Source organism: Amblyomma maculatum, chromosome 7, assembly GCF_055883805.1.
Source record: "Amblyomma maculatum isolate TAMU_Amacu chromosome 7, ASM5588380v1, whole genome shotgun sequence".
NCBI classification, from domain to species: domain Eukaryota; kingdom Metazoa; phylum Arthropoda; class Arachnida; order Ixodida; family Ixodidae; genus Amblyomma; species Amblyomma maculatum.
In genome coordinates this window covers 105,312,861-105,327,991 of record NC_139350.1, presented here as the reverse complement: position 1 = coordinate 105,327,991, position 15,131 = coordinate 105,312,861, and the positions used below count along the sequence as shown (strand labels likewise).

Here is a 15,131-nt window from a genome sequence, read left to right as displayed (position 1 = left end):
GTCGATGACATGCTCCAACGCGGAATAATTAGAGAATCCTGTAGCCCATGGTCGTCTCCTGTGGTCCTAGTTAAAAAGAAGGATGGCTCCATACGATTTTGTGTTGATTATCGCCGTCTCAACAAAATCACTCGTCGTGATGTGTACCCCCTCCCACGAATCGACGATGCCCTAGACTGCTTGCAAGGCGCAGAATTCTTTTCCTCACTCGATTTACGCTCCGGGTATTGGCAGGTGCCCATGGCAGAGGCGGATCGTCCTAAGACCGCCTTTATTACTCCAGACGGACTATACGAATTTAATGTTATGCCATTCGGACTCTGTAACGCCCCAGCCACATTTGAAAGAATGATGGACACTGTACTGCGCGGCCTGAAATGGAACATCTGTTTATGCTACCTTGATGATATCGTCGTCTTTTCAACCGACTTCCCGACCCACCTGACTCGACTTCGCCAGGTCTTCACCTGCCTAACCCGCGCCGGTCTTCAACTGAACCTCAAAAAGTGCCGCTTTGGTGCCCGCCAGCTCACAATACTCGGACATGTGTGTAAAGATGGAGTTCTGCCTGATCCTGAGAAGCTGCGCGCCGTCGCTGACTTTCCGAAACCGACCACTTTGAAACAACTGCGAAGCTTCGTGGGCCTCTGCTCGTACTTTCGTCGTTTTGTTCGGAATTTCGCAACCATCATAGCCCCCCTTACACAGCTCTTGAAAGGCACCCCTAACCTCTCCTCTTGGTCGCCAGCCTGCGATGATGCATTCGCGACACTGCGCAATGTTCTAACGTCACCGCCAATCCTTCGCCATTACGACCCTACTGCACCTACAGAACTTCACACCGATGCCAGTGGTGTCGGCCTCGGCGCCGTCCTCGCCCAGCGCAAGCCTGGCTTGAAGTGCGATGTGGATTTAATAGTTCGTTTGAACGTCTAGCGCTGCCAGTAATTCGGGCAGAGCAGGGTCGAATTGCCAGCCGCAGGGCACAGCTTCAGCACGAGAGATGGGCGCCGGAGCCAAGCGATGGTGATGGCGATGCCGCAGCATTTTCCGTTCTTTGTCTTCTTTACATCTCTTTCGGTGCGAGTGCGAAAGGATTTGCGTTGCATGAAATTTGTCAGTGTTTACATAACTACATCACAGCTAAGGACAGTTTCTTGCTTATTGTATTCCAAATTTTAAAACTTTCAAATTTTTAGTTTTGTATTTTATTCCTTTAAATCAGTTTTGGGATATCATATCTTAGGTTTTTTTTAGTTGATAGTTAATTTATTACACTAAATCAGTATCTGTAGGACAATTGGAAGTCCACACGGAACACTGGTCAATCCTTGTTCGTGAGTATGGGCCATTTATCAATGAAGAAGAAGAAGAACTCGCTGGCAACAGACGGTCGATCGTCAAGGCTCTTGATCCGAAATCGGTTTTTCTCACGCTGATCATTCTCTGAAGCCTGGGTCACTCCAACCAAGGTGCGTGTGCTGCCTCCGGGTACCGCTTTTATGATTCGGATTCGCACCTATGTCAGAGACAGGCTACTGGCCGCGCTGACGTTCCCTTCGCGTTATGGCTCTGCTGTGGTATCTGAGTACCTGATAGGACCTTCATGTCTTCGAATGATGAGTTGCAGTTCTCCGCATATCAGCAATGGTGGCAGCATCGGTATTGGCATGTGCGGTTCAATATGCTGAAGCGGCTTAGGCTATGAAGGGAGGAATGCGAGTTAACTTGAATAACTGTGTTGTTTAGCTTGGGCTGACATCGCGCAGTAAATGGGAGGAACTTCAGGGTTTTGCCGCCATCGAAACGCGACGTGACGGCCAAGTTCGAATGCAGATGTCTTGGCTCTGTAATCGAGCACTCAGCTACTGAACCACCACGGCGCGTTCTCTTCGGAGCAGCGGTCGCAGTGAATAAGCGCGGCATTTTTCTGGAAAGCGACTCCCTTAACATAATTTATGTATGGATGTGGGGCCTTATTATAATGTAGTCCCACATTTTTCTCCGGAACCAGGTCCGCTGACATGTACAGCGAGGTCCCGCATGATAACTCGACCTGCGTTTTTATATCTGTATTCTGCACAATAAGTTCTAATACTTTATCGCGCATACATTTCATACTGGAGTTCTCGATACAATTATAGCGTTTATTCTTGCAGCCTTACCTCTCAATATTTTTCATTACATTTCAACCAACGTTGCATGTAAATATACATGGTGCTTAAAATTAGACCTCAAATTTAAAAAAAAAATGAAATGCATTATACAATTTATTTTCTTGTGGGATATGGCTCCAAATATCAGCAAACTGTTTGATTAGAATTGGATTATGGGGTCTCAGTCCCGAAACGCCTAACGCTATGTGATGTCGTGTGTGACCTACCATGTGTAGGTAGAAAAAGATTCCTTTTGCTAACGCTACTTTCAATTTATTCGTAGTGCATGCTTATATTCATCATACCTTTTCTAAAGACGTCTTTCCCTCTGAATATGTCTCTCAATATCGGCCGTGACACAGAAACTGTATTTCACTTAGTACCTTTCCTAAATTTTAAATCGTTTCTTAGCTGAAAATTTTGTGTTTGTCATCAAAATGCAGATTTGTGTTTAAAGCAACTGGTTGCGAACTTCCAAGAAAAATAAAATGTATAAATTCAACTTGACATGCGGGATTCGCTTCACTATGAGAGCCCAATAGGTGGCCTAAATGGTCGCAACGTAAGCAGGTGGAGCCACTGCCTTTGTTTTGTGATCTGCAGTATATTATGGAGAAAACTGAAACCAGTCAAAACGTATTTTCCGGTACATGTATAATTTTAACTAGTGAACAGATAACAAAATGCAAAATGTACATGAGGCCCACATGGCGACACTTATTTTCATTAGGCACATTTTGGCGCCTTACAACCTGTTTGCCCCTATCTAATTTCATAGATTCCCACCTATGATCCATAAAGCATAAAATGGGTGTAAAGTAAGGGAACCGGTAGTTCCATTATGGACAACGCGGGTGCGCCATGGTGTGTCAATGCAGTTTCTTCAACGGCGACCGGTAAAGGCCTTACGGGGGCGGCTGAAAAACGTCCGAATGAGTCCCATTTGACACAAATACAGGAAGCGCATGTTGGACTGACGACATTCCTTCCATTGCCAAAGGTGCTATTCTGACTATTTCCCTTGATGGTTTTACTTTGGACCAATGTGGGTCTCCACTCTGGATGAAGGTTTCCTTTTGAGTTCGATGGGCTACTCACATATTAATATGAACCGACGTGGGTTCCACCAGGATAGGTCAAATTATATTTGCAGAGATGGTTAGCATATCGTGCCTATGTGGACAATTGATGGGCTTTTGATAGGATGTGGACAAAAGCAATAAACAGGTAGGTTAATAGCATCTGAAACTCCTCTGCTCCTATAACAGTCTTCAGAAAGTTAGTCATCAGTTCATGACTTAGACGATCCAGTGTTGGTCGCACGACACGGCGACAAAACTCATTCGACACAGCTGCGCAACGCTTTCGCCATAAACTGAACGTTCCTGCCACTACTGAGAGGCGTGCGAGACTGTCATTGAGAAAAATCACGTGAAGCAAGTAAAGCTATTACTGTCCACGAATTTCATATGACCTGCGTGCCAAAAGAGAGGCGCATCACACAGGCGTTGACTGCGAGAAGGCTAGACTCCGCAACCTTTGTAGTTCGTGCATGAACTAAGTTATGGTACTAGGTTATGCTTTTCGCAATGTCCGCAATTATACTGTTTTATGTGGTCAGTTATGTAATAAGCAATAGAGATACATATTTATAACATCTTTGAAAATATGGATACACAAGAGCTTTCCGGAAGATAGATTATGCGGCAAATATAACAATTTGTGAGAGCTAACATTATAATTGATGTTTCCCGGTAGAGCTATTTGGTGTTGCATCTACGCTATTTCTCTCTAGCAATATTTCTTTTTTTGCGATATCAGCACTGGATAGCTTTGCTCTTCTAAGGCATTGGTAGAGTTTCCTGGCTGATAACTAGGAAGTGCCCTTCAAATTGTGCAGAACTCTTGATGGCTAGTGTTAGATAAAATTTTTTTATATTCTGTAATTTCGTGTTACTTAAATATGCCTAATGAGTTCGACGCTGACAGTCCAAATGGTGAGCTCCTCAGTCTTGCTGGACAACATTTAATGAATGCTCTTAAGCAATCTGTTGCCATCGACAAGTTTACCAGCAAATTTCGGGCTCACCTTACGATGAACACTGTTTCGGCTGGCAGAAGAAATGGGCCCTGGAGTGTGATAGAGTTCAGCTTGTGCGTGCATGAAAACAGCGCTGCGTATGTCTAGTGCTGCAACACCCTGTTTCTTATTTTTCCTTCTACGCATGCCTTTAAAAAGCTTCATTTTTATGTCAATAATCTGCCTTTGATTCCGCACAACCTAACCTCATACCTTTAACCTCCACGTGAGCTGCTAGCTCAAACGACAATGTTAGGTGTGGTTGCCTCCATTTAAATGTTATAACGTTACATATATTAGTACGTCTAAAGATATTCTACATGGCTTGAATATTCAATGGTTTTCTGAAAACAACTTTATCTTCTAGCCGCGCTACGTAATTTTTTTACTCATGTGCAGGGTATGCTTGAGCGAAATGCTTCTTGTCTCCTTATTATAGATATTGATTATAACATATCTTTTACACGAACAATGCCTTTCACCTTTTATTTCAGCCAAAGATGCCAGAAGTGTGCAGTGTAAAGTTGACAAAAGGGGGATCAAGAGATTTCTTTCTCTGCATTCATATTTTAGGCTAGAAAAAATCGACTTCACTTCCCTTGCAGTATTCATAAAGAGCTTTGAAAAAATTTCTTTCTGCCTGTTTTTCTTCAGACCTTCTTATACAGAAGGAGCAAGCTCACTCAGTAATGTCATGAGAATAGTCATAGTAGGAACTGTTGTATGTAGTCATGACAAGCCCAAATGTTTATAGGTAGAGAAAAAAAAGCGTGAAGATGCACCATAATATTTCAACCGGGGTGGTCGTGAAAAAAAAAAATAACGAGAGACTTTAGGTACTAATGTTCTGAAAGCCGAAAGCATGATAAGTTTCATCTTGTCTAGCGTTCCTGCCCCCTGCAATCCCACACTTGAACGCGCGCCAAAGAAAGCCACGCGAGAGCCGCCACAAGAGCGGGGCACACTTTGTCCACGACAGTATGATCCGTTAAATGCTTTTGCCTTAATAATTAGCTTGGAGCTCTCATATTTTGTCTACATCTTATTTACTTAAGCACCTGAGCACCCAAGCCGACATTAATCATCCCGTATTTTTTTTGCTAACGCGTTTTTCGATTTGTTTTTAGTGAGGACTCGTCTAATGGACAATGTATTTTCAGGAGTATTTTTTTCATACCAACTATACAATATACGCGTCAATCTATTGAATACTGTGCTTTATGTCGCATTTCTGTATAGAATATAATTATCACGTTGTTACCTTACTTTCTGAACCCCACAGTTATTTTTAAGGAAAAACTATACTAAACCGGAAACATTTTGCCGAGGTACTTCAAATGAGTACTTTTTAAATATTCATGTCTTAGGCCTTTTCAGTTTCCCTGGGAATATGGCCAATGATGGTAATATTACCGAACCACTTCCCTACTCAAGATATTATGCCATTTAGCACTGGAAGAGCATACAAGAGCATCAGTTGAAACTACACATAATACAGCATTATCATACAGTATTGTCATTGTTCGGATTGAATAATAGGACCTGCTATATTATTAAAATATATGAATGACAGCCATCTAAATGCATTATAAAAGAGAGCAATTAGTTTTTCCTGATGACGTGAAATATTTTGGCGTTAAAAATGGATTGCTTTCTCTCCCGACTCTCTAAACACTGCCCTTAGGAATGCGGTAATGTAAAGGGCCAATATCGCCTGGAATTTAATTTCTGGAATGTACGATTAATCCATCCGAGTTTAAACGAGCATCATGAATGGAAAACGGTAACATATAACTGCTGCAATCTGCTATAAGTTCGCATATACGCTTCCGAAGGACAACATCGATTTTAAAAAACCTCCAGGTAATTACTTCGTCACACATGAAACTTTTCTGAGAAGTACTTTAATGTTAAAATAAAACATAACATAGACATAATTTCAAGATGATATTCTAATTGATAAAACATGAAACAAATTAAGATATTTCGTTACCTCCAAAGGCGCACAACACCTGATCAGCAATCATGCATTGCAGTTTATCCGAATCGTGATGTGAATTTTACTTTTCCTCTCCTTTTATGATAGACAAATCTGTGAAATTTAGGTGGCACGGACATCACTAGTACGAAACTGCGCCATGTTTTTACAGGTTACAGACTAAAGCATTGCGTTAATACAAGCACCAACATGAATAGTTGCTTTAAGTGTGGAAAGGTGTTCAATCTTTCGTTGTACCTTTGGCAAATGGGCGGAAACCCTTGCCATGTTTTAACGTTTTGTTGTAATAATTTTAAGCACACATTATAGCTGGAAGGCATGGTAATGATTTCAACTGCTGCGGCTCATACAAGTGAAGGCTAATCTAAAACATGTTGGTACATCCTATCTGAATAGATTGAGGCCCCCGTCATTGTGAACGCCTTATCATATTATTCTTCGGACTAAAGGTTACAAAACCGGTGCTTACGTATCTGCAGAACGGCAGCTAGCGATGGTACACTTCAGGTAAAGAGAAAAGGTTGATTTAGCTTCACGCCATCGTGGCAATATGCGCGATCCACAAGATGATGCGTAGTCTCTTTAATGACAAAGATCGGATTATGGCGCACCTCTTTGGCACCCCTTCTGACGTTTTGTGGCGTCACCGTCGGCGTTGCCTTGTCCCTAGTAAGCAGCGGTGTAAATAAATAAATCAAATAAATAAATAAATCCTGTTTCCACCGGGCATCGATTCTCCATCCCTTGGAACCCCGAGTCGAGCAATTTTGCCGCACAAGGATTTTTTAAAATCTTTATTGCCTTTGAGGCTGTAGGATACAATATAACAGAACGCTACAGTACAATACTAAACAATGCAGTATACAATAGAATATAGCACTATAATATACAATGAAATATAGTACAATAGGTATATAGTAGTTTGCAATAATTGCTTGTAAAACAGCGTCATGCAACATACATCATAAGTCTCCTTGTCCATCGTGAGGATGATAGTAGCGATGACAATGACGTTGCAATTAGTGATAATGACAAATATGATATTAGCAACAATAATGTCGCTGCACTTGTGATAATGAACATGTGAACAAGGGTGATGCACCTTATGCGCCAGCAACGTTTAACCTTTCGCATTTCTGCACTGTTGATTCCGCAGTGCTTTCGAAATTTTAGAGCTAAGCTCTTTGGCGCCCGTTCCTGTGTTTCGCAGTAAGCAGTAACATAATCGCCGGCACAAATACTGTCTTTCGCAACCGCCTCCGCTCTATCCTATGGTACCACATGATAGAGCGTCAATGAAACATGTGGAAGTGACAAAAGCTCTGATGTGGTTTAATTAGGTAACTAATCATGGGCAATAATAGTATAAATGGTTAACAGAACAAGAAAGGCGCAATATCCATTACACTGTATGAACACCTTAACCACGCCGTAAAGGTAGGGAGGCAGATGAGAGTGAAAGCGAGATGAGTGAAAGGGGTGCAGTAGCTGAGGGCTCCGTACTGCCCGTATGAAACGTCCGTATGATACGGACGTCCCATCGTTTTGCCCCTATCGAAACTTAGAGCCATTAAATTAGTTTACAGAAAAGGAAAGGCCCAATTTCGGTAACTCGCGGAAGAGAACGTAGTTGGCATAAAATATGTACGAAAAAAACGTTGTCTGCAATTGGACATGCGTAACTTGCTCGAATTCTTTGCCTCGATCTATCGAAAAGTTCAAACCTAAAAGTTCAAAGCTAATGAGCTACGCTTAAATTTCGCATTAGAAATTACCGTAATCGTCGGCATCTTTTTTGATGGTATATCGTTTTCTGTTTTGTATATTCTCTTATAGACACTGGTATATTTCGTGTTCTTCCGTGTTAAGAAGCTGAGGTTTCAGCAAATGTGTTTTTCTTAATTTATTGAAGATGTTTCCGTTGTTTTTCCTTTTGTGTCTTCTTGATCGAGTGTGCTCCACCAAAGACTTGATCTCCTTCTGGCATTTATAATGCGAAGGTTTTGTAGAAATATTTTATAACACTGCACACGATTCTACTCACTAGCCTCAAACTGGACCCCAATGGCGGAACTGACTCTGGAAGATTACGACCCGATGCCCGACGACGACCTAATCTGCGCCATCTGCCGCTCGGTGCTGCGGGAGCCGGTGGAGCGCCACTGCCGGCATATCTTCTGCCGCCAATGCATCGAGAAATGGGTTTGCACCGACAAGAGCTGCCCCGTGTGCTGCGAGTGGGACATCGGAGTCTTCAATCCCGATCTTCCACTCGTTCAGAATAGGCAGAACAGCCTAAAGGTAAGTGCACCTGCTGCACCCAAGCTTACTAAAGTACATTTTATTGTAAATATGTAGCTGGCTTAACACTGCAAGAATGGCGCAAATGCCGTTTTTAAAGCGGATATTTATCGGGTATTTACTCCTGCTTAAGTATTCTAGATGTTTAGTTTAAAACAAATGCACAATAATGAAATTAATGCTCGGTACTTGATTGGAAGCTGAGCGTATCATGCCAGATGAACATGAAACTTTTCTTTTATCGCTCTTGACCTTTCCAAACGATTTTCAAATGTTTCTGGATCTTCTTTTACATGTGCTTTGCGCTCCCGAGTTAAAAGAAGCAAAGCAATCAATGGCTACGTTTGTGCCTGAGCCAGATCCTCCAAGGAGAGTAATAAATTACAATATGAGGTTAAACATTTTCAGGTCGCTCCAACTTTCCTGTGCCGAAGTGAAACTAATTCACCTGAATGAACTTTTGATTGCCATTGTTATGTGCTGGAGCCTCTTTGTTTCTGGACCCGCCGGGATGGCGCAGTGGTTACGGCCCTCGCCTACTGTGCCCAAGGAAGCGGGATCGAATCCAGGCCTCAGCTGTTGCGTTTCGAGGGACGCAAAAGGGAGTGGCGTCCGTGTGCTGTGCGATGTCAGCGGACGTTAAAGAACGCTAGGTGGTCGAAATTTCCGGAGTCCTCCACTACGGCGTTTCTCATGGCCTGAGTCGTTTTGGGAGGTTAAACCCCACAAATTAGCCAGAAATTTTTATTGCCATTGTTGGAGTGGGAATTGAACGTGTGGCTGCAATACTTCCATGCATCCAATAGACCATTGACGCCGGTTGGATTATAGGAATCAGTGTGAACCAAGTGAATCTATGATGCGAACTCAATTGACCCACTGGAAGATTTGCGTGCAAACTGTGAACAAACATAGATATAGAGACAAGATATGGTACATGAACTTAGTTTCTAAGAGGGCGCAATATGCTCCTAAATGACAAATTAGAGGCTCCTTCAAATCTCTTATATCAATCAATTTACAACAAATGGGATGCCTTTTTTTGTGACGTATTCATCGTTCCTTTCGAGGAGGTGCTTGTAGCCTTCTTGAACCGTTTTCCTGTCTGCAGTTACCCTACTTGAATTGGAGGTGTTCGGTTTCTTGGTTTACGATTGCATTTTCGCCTTGTACACTCGCCCTGTGCAAAGAATAACCATATGTACGATTGCACGTTCAGATGTGGTTCTACTATAAAACGTGACTAAATTGAATGTTTAAAGAAAAAATAAGCAACTAATGCTGTCTGGAGACGGCGATTAGAGGGAGAATCGTATGCGCTATTTGATACCTGCTCACTGCTGCCCCGTGAGTGCTGATGAGAGTGGTAACAAGCATCGCATAAAGAGTTCTTTGCAGGCATATCTTTTCAGCGCCAGTTGCTTTCGTGTGCAAGCTGTCAAAATTATCGCAACTAATATGCACTACTGCCGTGGCTTAACATAAATGGGCCATTGATTAGATGAAACCTTTCTTGGCTATTAGTGAAAGCCGTCACTGCTGAAAAACAAATCAAAGAGTTAGTACTCTGATCTATTAAAGTTTTATTTTATATAACAGTCATGCATTATGGTGTACAGCCGTAATCAAGAGCGCGTTAATTTCCTGCGCTTTGATGCTTGTGCAAAACAATACGATATCTATACCATGGAGTAAAACTTAACTTGAGATCAGAAGGCTAAGCAAAATGTTAAGTCACCCAAGCAGCACTAATAAGCTGAAAAATATTGGTAGTGTGTTGACAATTTCTAGCCATACATGAGTCCAGTAAACTACCAGCTTAAACTAATATTTACGGAAAATGTGTGCTGCAGGATGCAATGTTTCCAATGCTTCCATATTTTCCATATCTGCATGCTTTCGAATAACGTGTGTGTGTATATGCTTTATATATGCTTCAGTACTCATGAAACATATTTATATTGTAAATATGGGCGAGAGTTAAGTGGACAGAATTCTTAAGTAATAGTCATTCGAAGCCATAAATTGGAAAGAAAAATATAATAAATCATACAAAAAATATTGATATATTTTAATAAAATGAAATTAGAATGAGGTCTTAGCGTTACTAGACACGGAACTATGTTCATATTCCCGCAAGGGAGCCTCATGTGCTCCGTTGGATTATTTTTTTGAGATATCAATGCAGACAATACGGCAGAGTATTTCGGCACTGATTATGGCCTTCAGACACTCGAAAATAATATAGGTGAATATTTTTGGTCCACTAAACTAGACTAGTTCAGAAGTGTGGTTGGTGGCACCCCATTCTGGTACCCTGTACTCAGCGGGTAAGTAGGGACGGGCTATCAAAAGGGTATATTATTTCCTAGGACCTGATGTTCTCCTCGGCTGAGGTTAAAGGCTTAGGAAATAATTGGCCTATTTGGTTTATGATGTTTTATGCCCCAAAGAGACTCAGGCTCTCAGAGATGCTGTAGTAGAGGGCTGCGGAAATTTGTACCGCACTGGTTCTTACCACCCACTGGCATCGCACACTATACGAGTGCCACTCTATTCGCCTCTGTCTAAAAGCTGCCGGCATTCTATCATGCGCCATTGGGTTGAGCAGTCCAGATGCCGAAGAACTGAGGCACTGCAGAGGGGACTTGGGAAAATTGTGTCGAATGAACTCGTTTTGCTTCCGGCTCAGTGATTCTTTTCATTCTAAGACACTCCTAAATACAGCTCGTGCGACAAAATGCACATATGTTGCCCTCTTTAAATCGAAGTGATGGCTATGTAGTATAGCATCCGCTTCGCATTCCGGAGTCACCAGCTTCCTATCTAGGCGGAGCAGGTTACTTACCAGATCTCCAATCAGTTCAATATCCTTAGTCCTGATAATGTGCTTCTCAGAATGCTTGGTGATAGGGTTCTGGACAAATTCGTCGCGATGAGGGATCCCGTAACGAGTTCCTTTATCAACTTCAAGTGTGTAAATTGCACAAGCAGCTATTTTGTGAAATGAAGCGTTGCCCCTGTATCGGCTAAAAAGGAACAAATATATGGTGGTCTGTAGATGGAGCGTACGCCTGGTATATTCTGGAGGTAGCAGTTGTGGTTCCTTGTGCTGCCGGAGATTCAACGTTCTTTCAATGACCACAAGATGTCCAGCAGCCTGTTGCGAGGCCTTTATAAGGTGAAACACTTGCGATTGAGCTCAGTACAAATCGCCAATATCTTGCTCTTGCAAACTTTGAGAGTTTGTTATGTCTTTTAGATTTTGCTGATTGCAAGCTAGGAGCAAACTATCAGTACTATTAAGCAAATTGTCAACATGTAATACACAAACAAACGACGGAATTCCATAGCTTGCATGGTTCAAACATGTGAACAAACGTCGACTGGTGGTGCCCGTTAACAAAGAAAGGCGAAGAGGTAGAAATTACGCTTAACTTTTCTGATTGATTCTCGAATAAGGCCACCCTCCTTTTCGCTTTCAAAATGAGAAACTAGTGCAGATGCACTACTGCACGCACTGAAATAATCTCTATCGATAATCGCAGGTCAAGTGCCGCAACGCGAGTTGCACTGCCCGCGTACCTGCGGACAGCTACGCCAGCCATGCCAGGCTGTGCGAGTACCGCGAGCTGGGTTCTCCCGAAAAGGCACGTCAACTGAGGACCCCATCCGAGGCAGCCGACCATGAAGCCTACGCTCGCGACTTGCTCGCGTGCGAAAAGGGCTTCGGGCTGATATCCAAGTCCGAGCATCTTCAAAACACATAATTGTCTGGAGGAGCTCCGGCGCAAGCCTTATAATGAATGTAACTCTTCGCCTTGCGTTTATAATTTTTTTCTATAATTCAAGTAATCATTGATTTATTCGGTAACTTCTTGAAACGACAAATAATATCAATCGTATTTTGCACTAACGTAACCTTGCAACACACGCTTTCGCGGGAGATCTATTTTGTATCCTTGACGCACGCATTACCTGCAGCTCACAGAATTGGTACTGCAATGGTGAAGGAGTGAGTGGATAGATCCTCTGCTCCTCTTGGCACCTTAGATTTGTTCCGAGCCGGGAGGCTTCAAGAAACTGCAACATACATAGCTGCTCATGTGGGATTCAGCAACAAGAAACCAACGAGAAAACAAACACGGATTATTGCCGTTATCAACTAACCAACTGAGGTTTATGCTTTGCTTCCCCCTCCTTATTTTTCCGCTTTCTTGCTTTATGCGAAAATACGTGTGCCATCCATCGTAAATTATTTATTCAATTGGCGAACCATACGATGGAAAAGGCGTAGGAGGTGGTGGTCTTGCGGCAACCTCAGCATACGAGTGGAGTGTGTGCGGTCGTCGGGACAGCGTCAGCATGAATGAGCGGAGCTGTCAGTGGTGCGGCATGAAGAGTTGGTTGTCGAGGGAGCGGAAGTGCTTCGGCAACTTGTTCCTGAATAACCTGGCGTATGAGGTGTGAGCTGCATTGGGGAACGTTTGAAATTAATGATAATTACCGGGCAACTTCTTCCGGTACGAAATCTTTAATTTCTTGAATAAGTGCGGAGCTGAAAGTGCCATAGGATATACCGCGATTGTGCCTTCAGGTTGTCGAGGGACGATGCGTTGGCGACGAAGGTCGTCGTAGCTTTGACACATCGTGACAACGTCGTTACAGTGCGGGGCTCTTTGGCCATGAGAATGTTGAATACGCCTTCATGGATGCCCATCATGATGTGGCGAATCTTCTGAGCTTCAGTCATCGATGCATTTACACGATGGCGCAAATCTAAAACGTCTTCGATGTAGCTGGCGGAGGTTTCTCCTTTCAGCTGCACCCGCTCGCGCAAACGGTGTTCGGCGCGAAGCTTGCGGACCGCAGGGCGACCGAAGACATCCACAAAGCGAGATCTGAACGAGGCCCAAATTTGTGAACCACAACTTTGCGACTTGTGTGAGGTAGAATATCATGTTGTTAGGATTCAAGATGTCATCCCACTTATTGTGGGTGCGTACACGTTTATACGATGAAAGCCAGTCCTCCACGTCCTGATCGTCGATACCGCTGAAGACCAGCGGGTCCCGCTGGCGAAGCACCCCGGAGCATGGAACAGAAGGGGCCGAGGTAGCGGGGCCGGTGGTGTTAGTGCTGGAGTCTGTCATTGAGGTAGGAATTCGGCCGCTGCGGAGCTCCAGGGTGAGGAAATGGAAGAGAAATCCCGCGACCTCCACCAAGTGTCAAGCGGGGATCCAGGCACTGGTAGCGGGCACTGGTAGCGAGCAGGACCGGAGCGGGGGTGGCCTAACTTGCAGTCAGTTGGTCCGCGAAATCACTTCCTCTTCCTCCTTCTCGGTGATCTACCCACTTAATCGGAACCTCTTCTTTACAGTTTACATGATTATATAAAGAGAAGTGTTGCAACCTCATGCATATTTAATGGTTCATACGTGATGATGAACTTCCGAATCAGCACTGTTGTCACTGTTTCACATTCCCTCAATTTCTTCTGCTGGTATTATCTGCTATGCATGTTTTGTTTTTCAAATACTGGATTATACAATCATGGAAACCGCGACAAAAGTTGCGAAGTGAAGGTTTGTTTGCGTCAACAAAGTGTTGCGCAGTGAACGCGTCAACAACAAATCGCATCGGACTAGCTCGGCTATGTCAGGAGATACGCAACGAGAGGTGCGTTTCCCCGGCTGAGCTTGTTGCGGTCATGTATGTTTAGCTAAAAGAGCCCTTGGGTATACAGATCTTTTATTCATTTCGCTTGACAGAGACGAAGACTGCATGAGTCACATTACACTTTCGGAACCTCGATAGGAGTGATCAGCCACGCGAGGTGCCTTCAGATACCCTTCCCTTGGTTCCCGTTGACTGAACTCTTTCATAGGCCCCATCTAGCCGGTTATGCTCTCTATTAGGCTCGGCAGTCTGTCATCGCCGTTTGGCAAACCGTTCCTCTTTATGCGCGGGCATTTCCGCTGCTTGCTTAACCTTGCTACGCTGATTCTCCTTTTGCTGCAGCTTGCGCCTCCGTTTATGTTCTGCCGGCCACAGCGTTTCAATGGAGGAGGAACGGAAAGGCGCTCGTGTGTTGTTCCATGTCAGTGCACGTTAATGATCTCTACGAGGTCGAAACTGCTCCGTTGCCCTAGACTTCGGCTCCTCTTTTTTTTCTTTCCACTTTCTCTCCCGCCTTCCTCCTTTCCCTGAGAGTGCGTGTCAGGTGTCCACAGAGCAAGTGTGACAGATACTGCGCCTCTCCTTTCCTATGAACCAATTTTTATTGTAAATAATAATATTATTATTATTATTATTGTTAAGCCCTGCATCTTGACATCTGCTTCTGGCAAGGTGTTCTCTTTGTTCGGGCGTCTCTACAGCTCTGCATCTTATCGTCTCCGCTTGGCAAGATATCTTAAGATTCTGTTTTGCGCCAAACCTCACTCGCGATGCAGCTATCGTTTGGTGCATGACCACGTCCAGTCAAACTGACACACGACGAAATGCGCTTTTGACTAGCGTAGCGCAGCTCCCGCTCATAAAAATGATAAAACAAAGTTATAGAGTCATTGACAAGTCTTTTTGAAACGAAATA

At 43.6% G+C, this 15,131-nt stretch overlaps 1 protein-coding gene across 1 annotated transcript; it reads left to right on the top strand.

Moving 5' to 3' along the window:
* Window positions 1-8,070: 8,070 nt before the first annotated feature.
* On the top strand, window positions 8,071-12,306 carry LOC146184252 (RING finger protein 151-like). Its single transcript, XM_084608520.1, has 2 exons — window positions 8,071-8,536; window positions 12,085-12,306. Exons 1-2 carry the CDS (start codon window positions 8,300-8,302, stop codon window positions 12,304-12,306), a joined length of 459 nt encoding a protein of 152 aa, XP_084464646.1. The 5' UTR covers window positions 8,071-8,299.
* Window positions 12,307-15,131: the final 2,825 nt, after the last annotated feature.

Bases quoted from the DNA above. Each gene is read 5' to 3' on its own strand.
- LOC146184252 (XM_084608520.1), top strand. From the start codon at position 8,300: ATGGCGGAACTGACTCTGGAAGATTACGACCCGATGCCCGACGACGAC. The intron at 8,537-12,084 runs GTAAGTGCACCT...CGATAATCGCAG, and splicing joins ATAGGCAGAACAGCCTAAAG to GTCAAGTGCCGCAACGCGAG.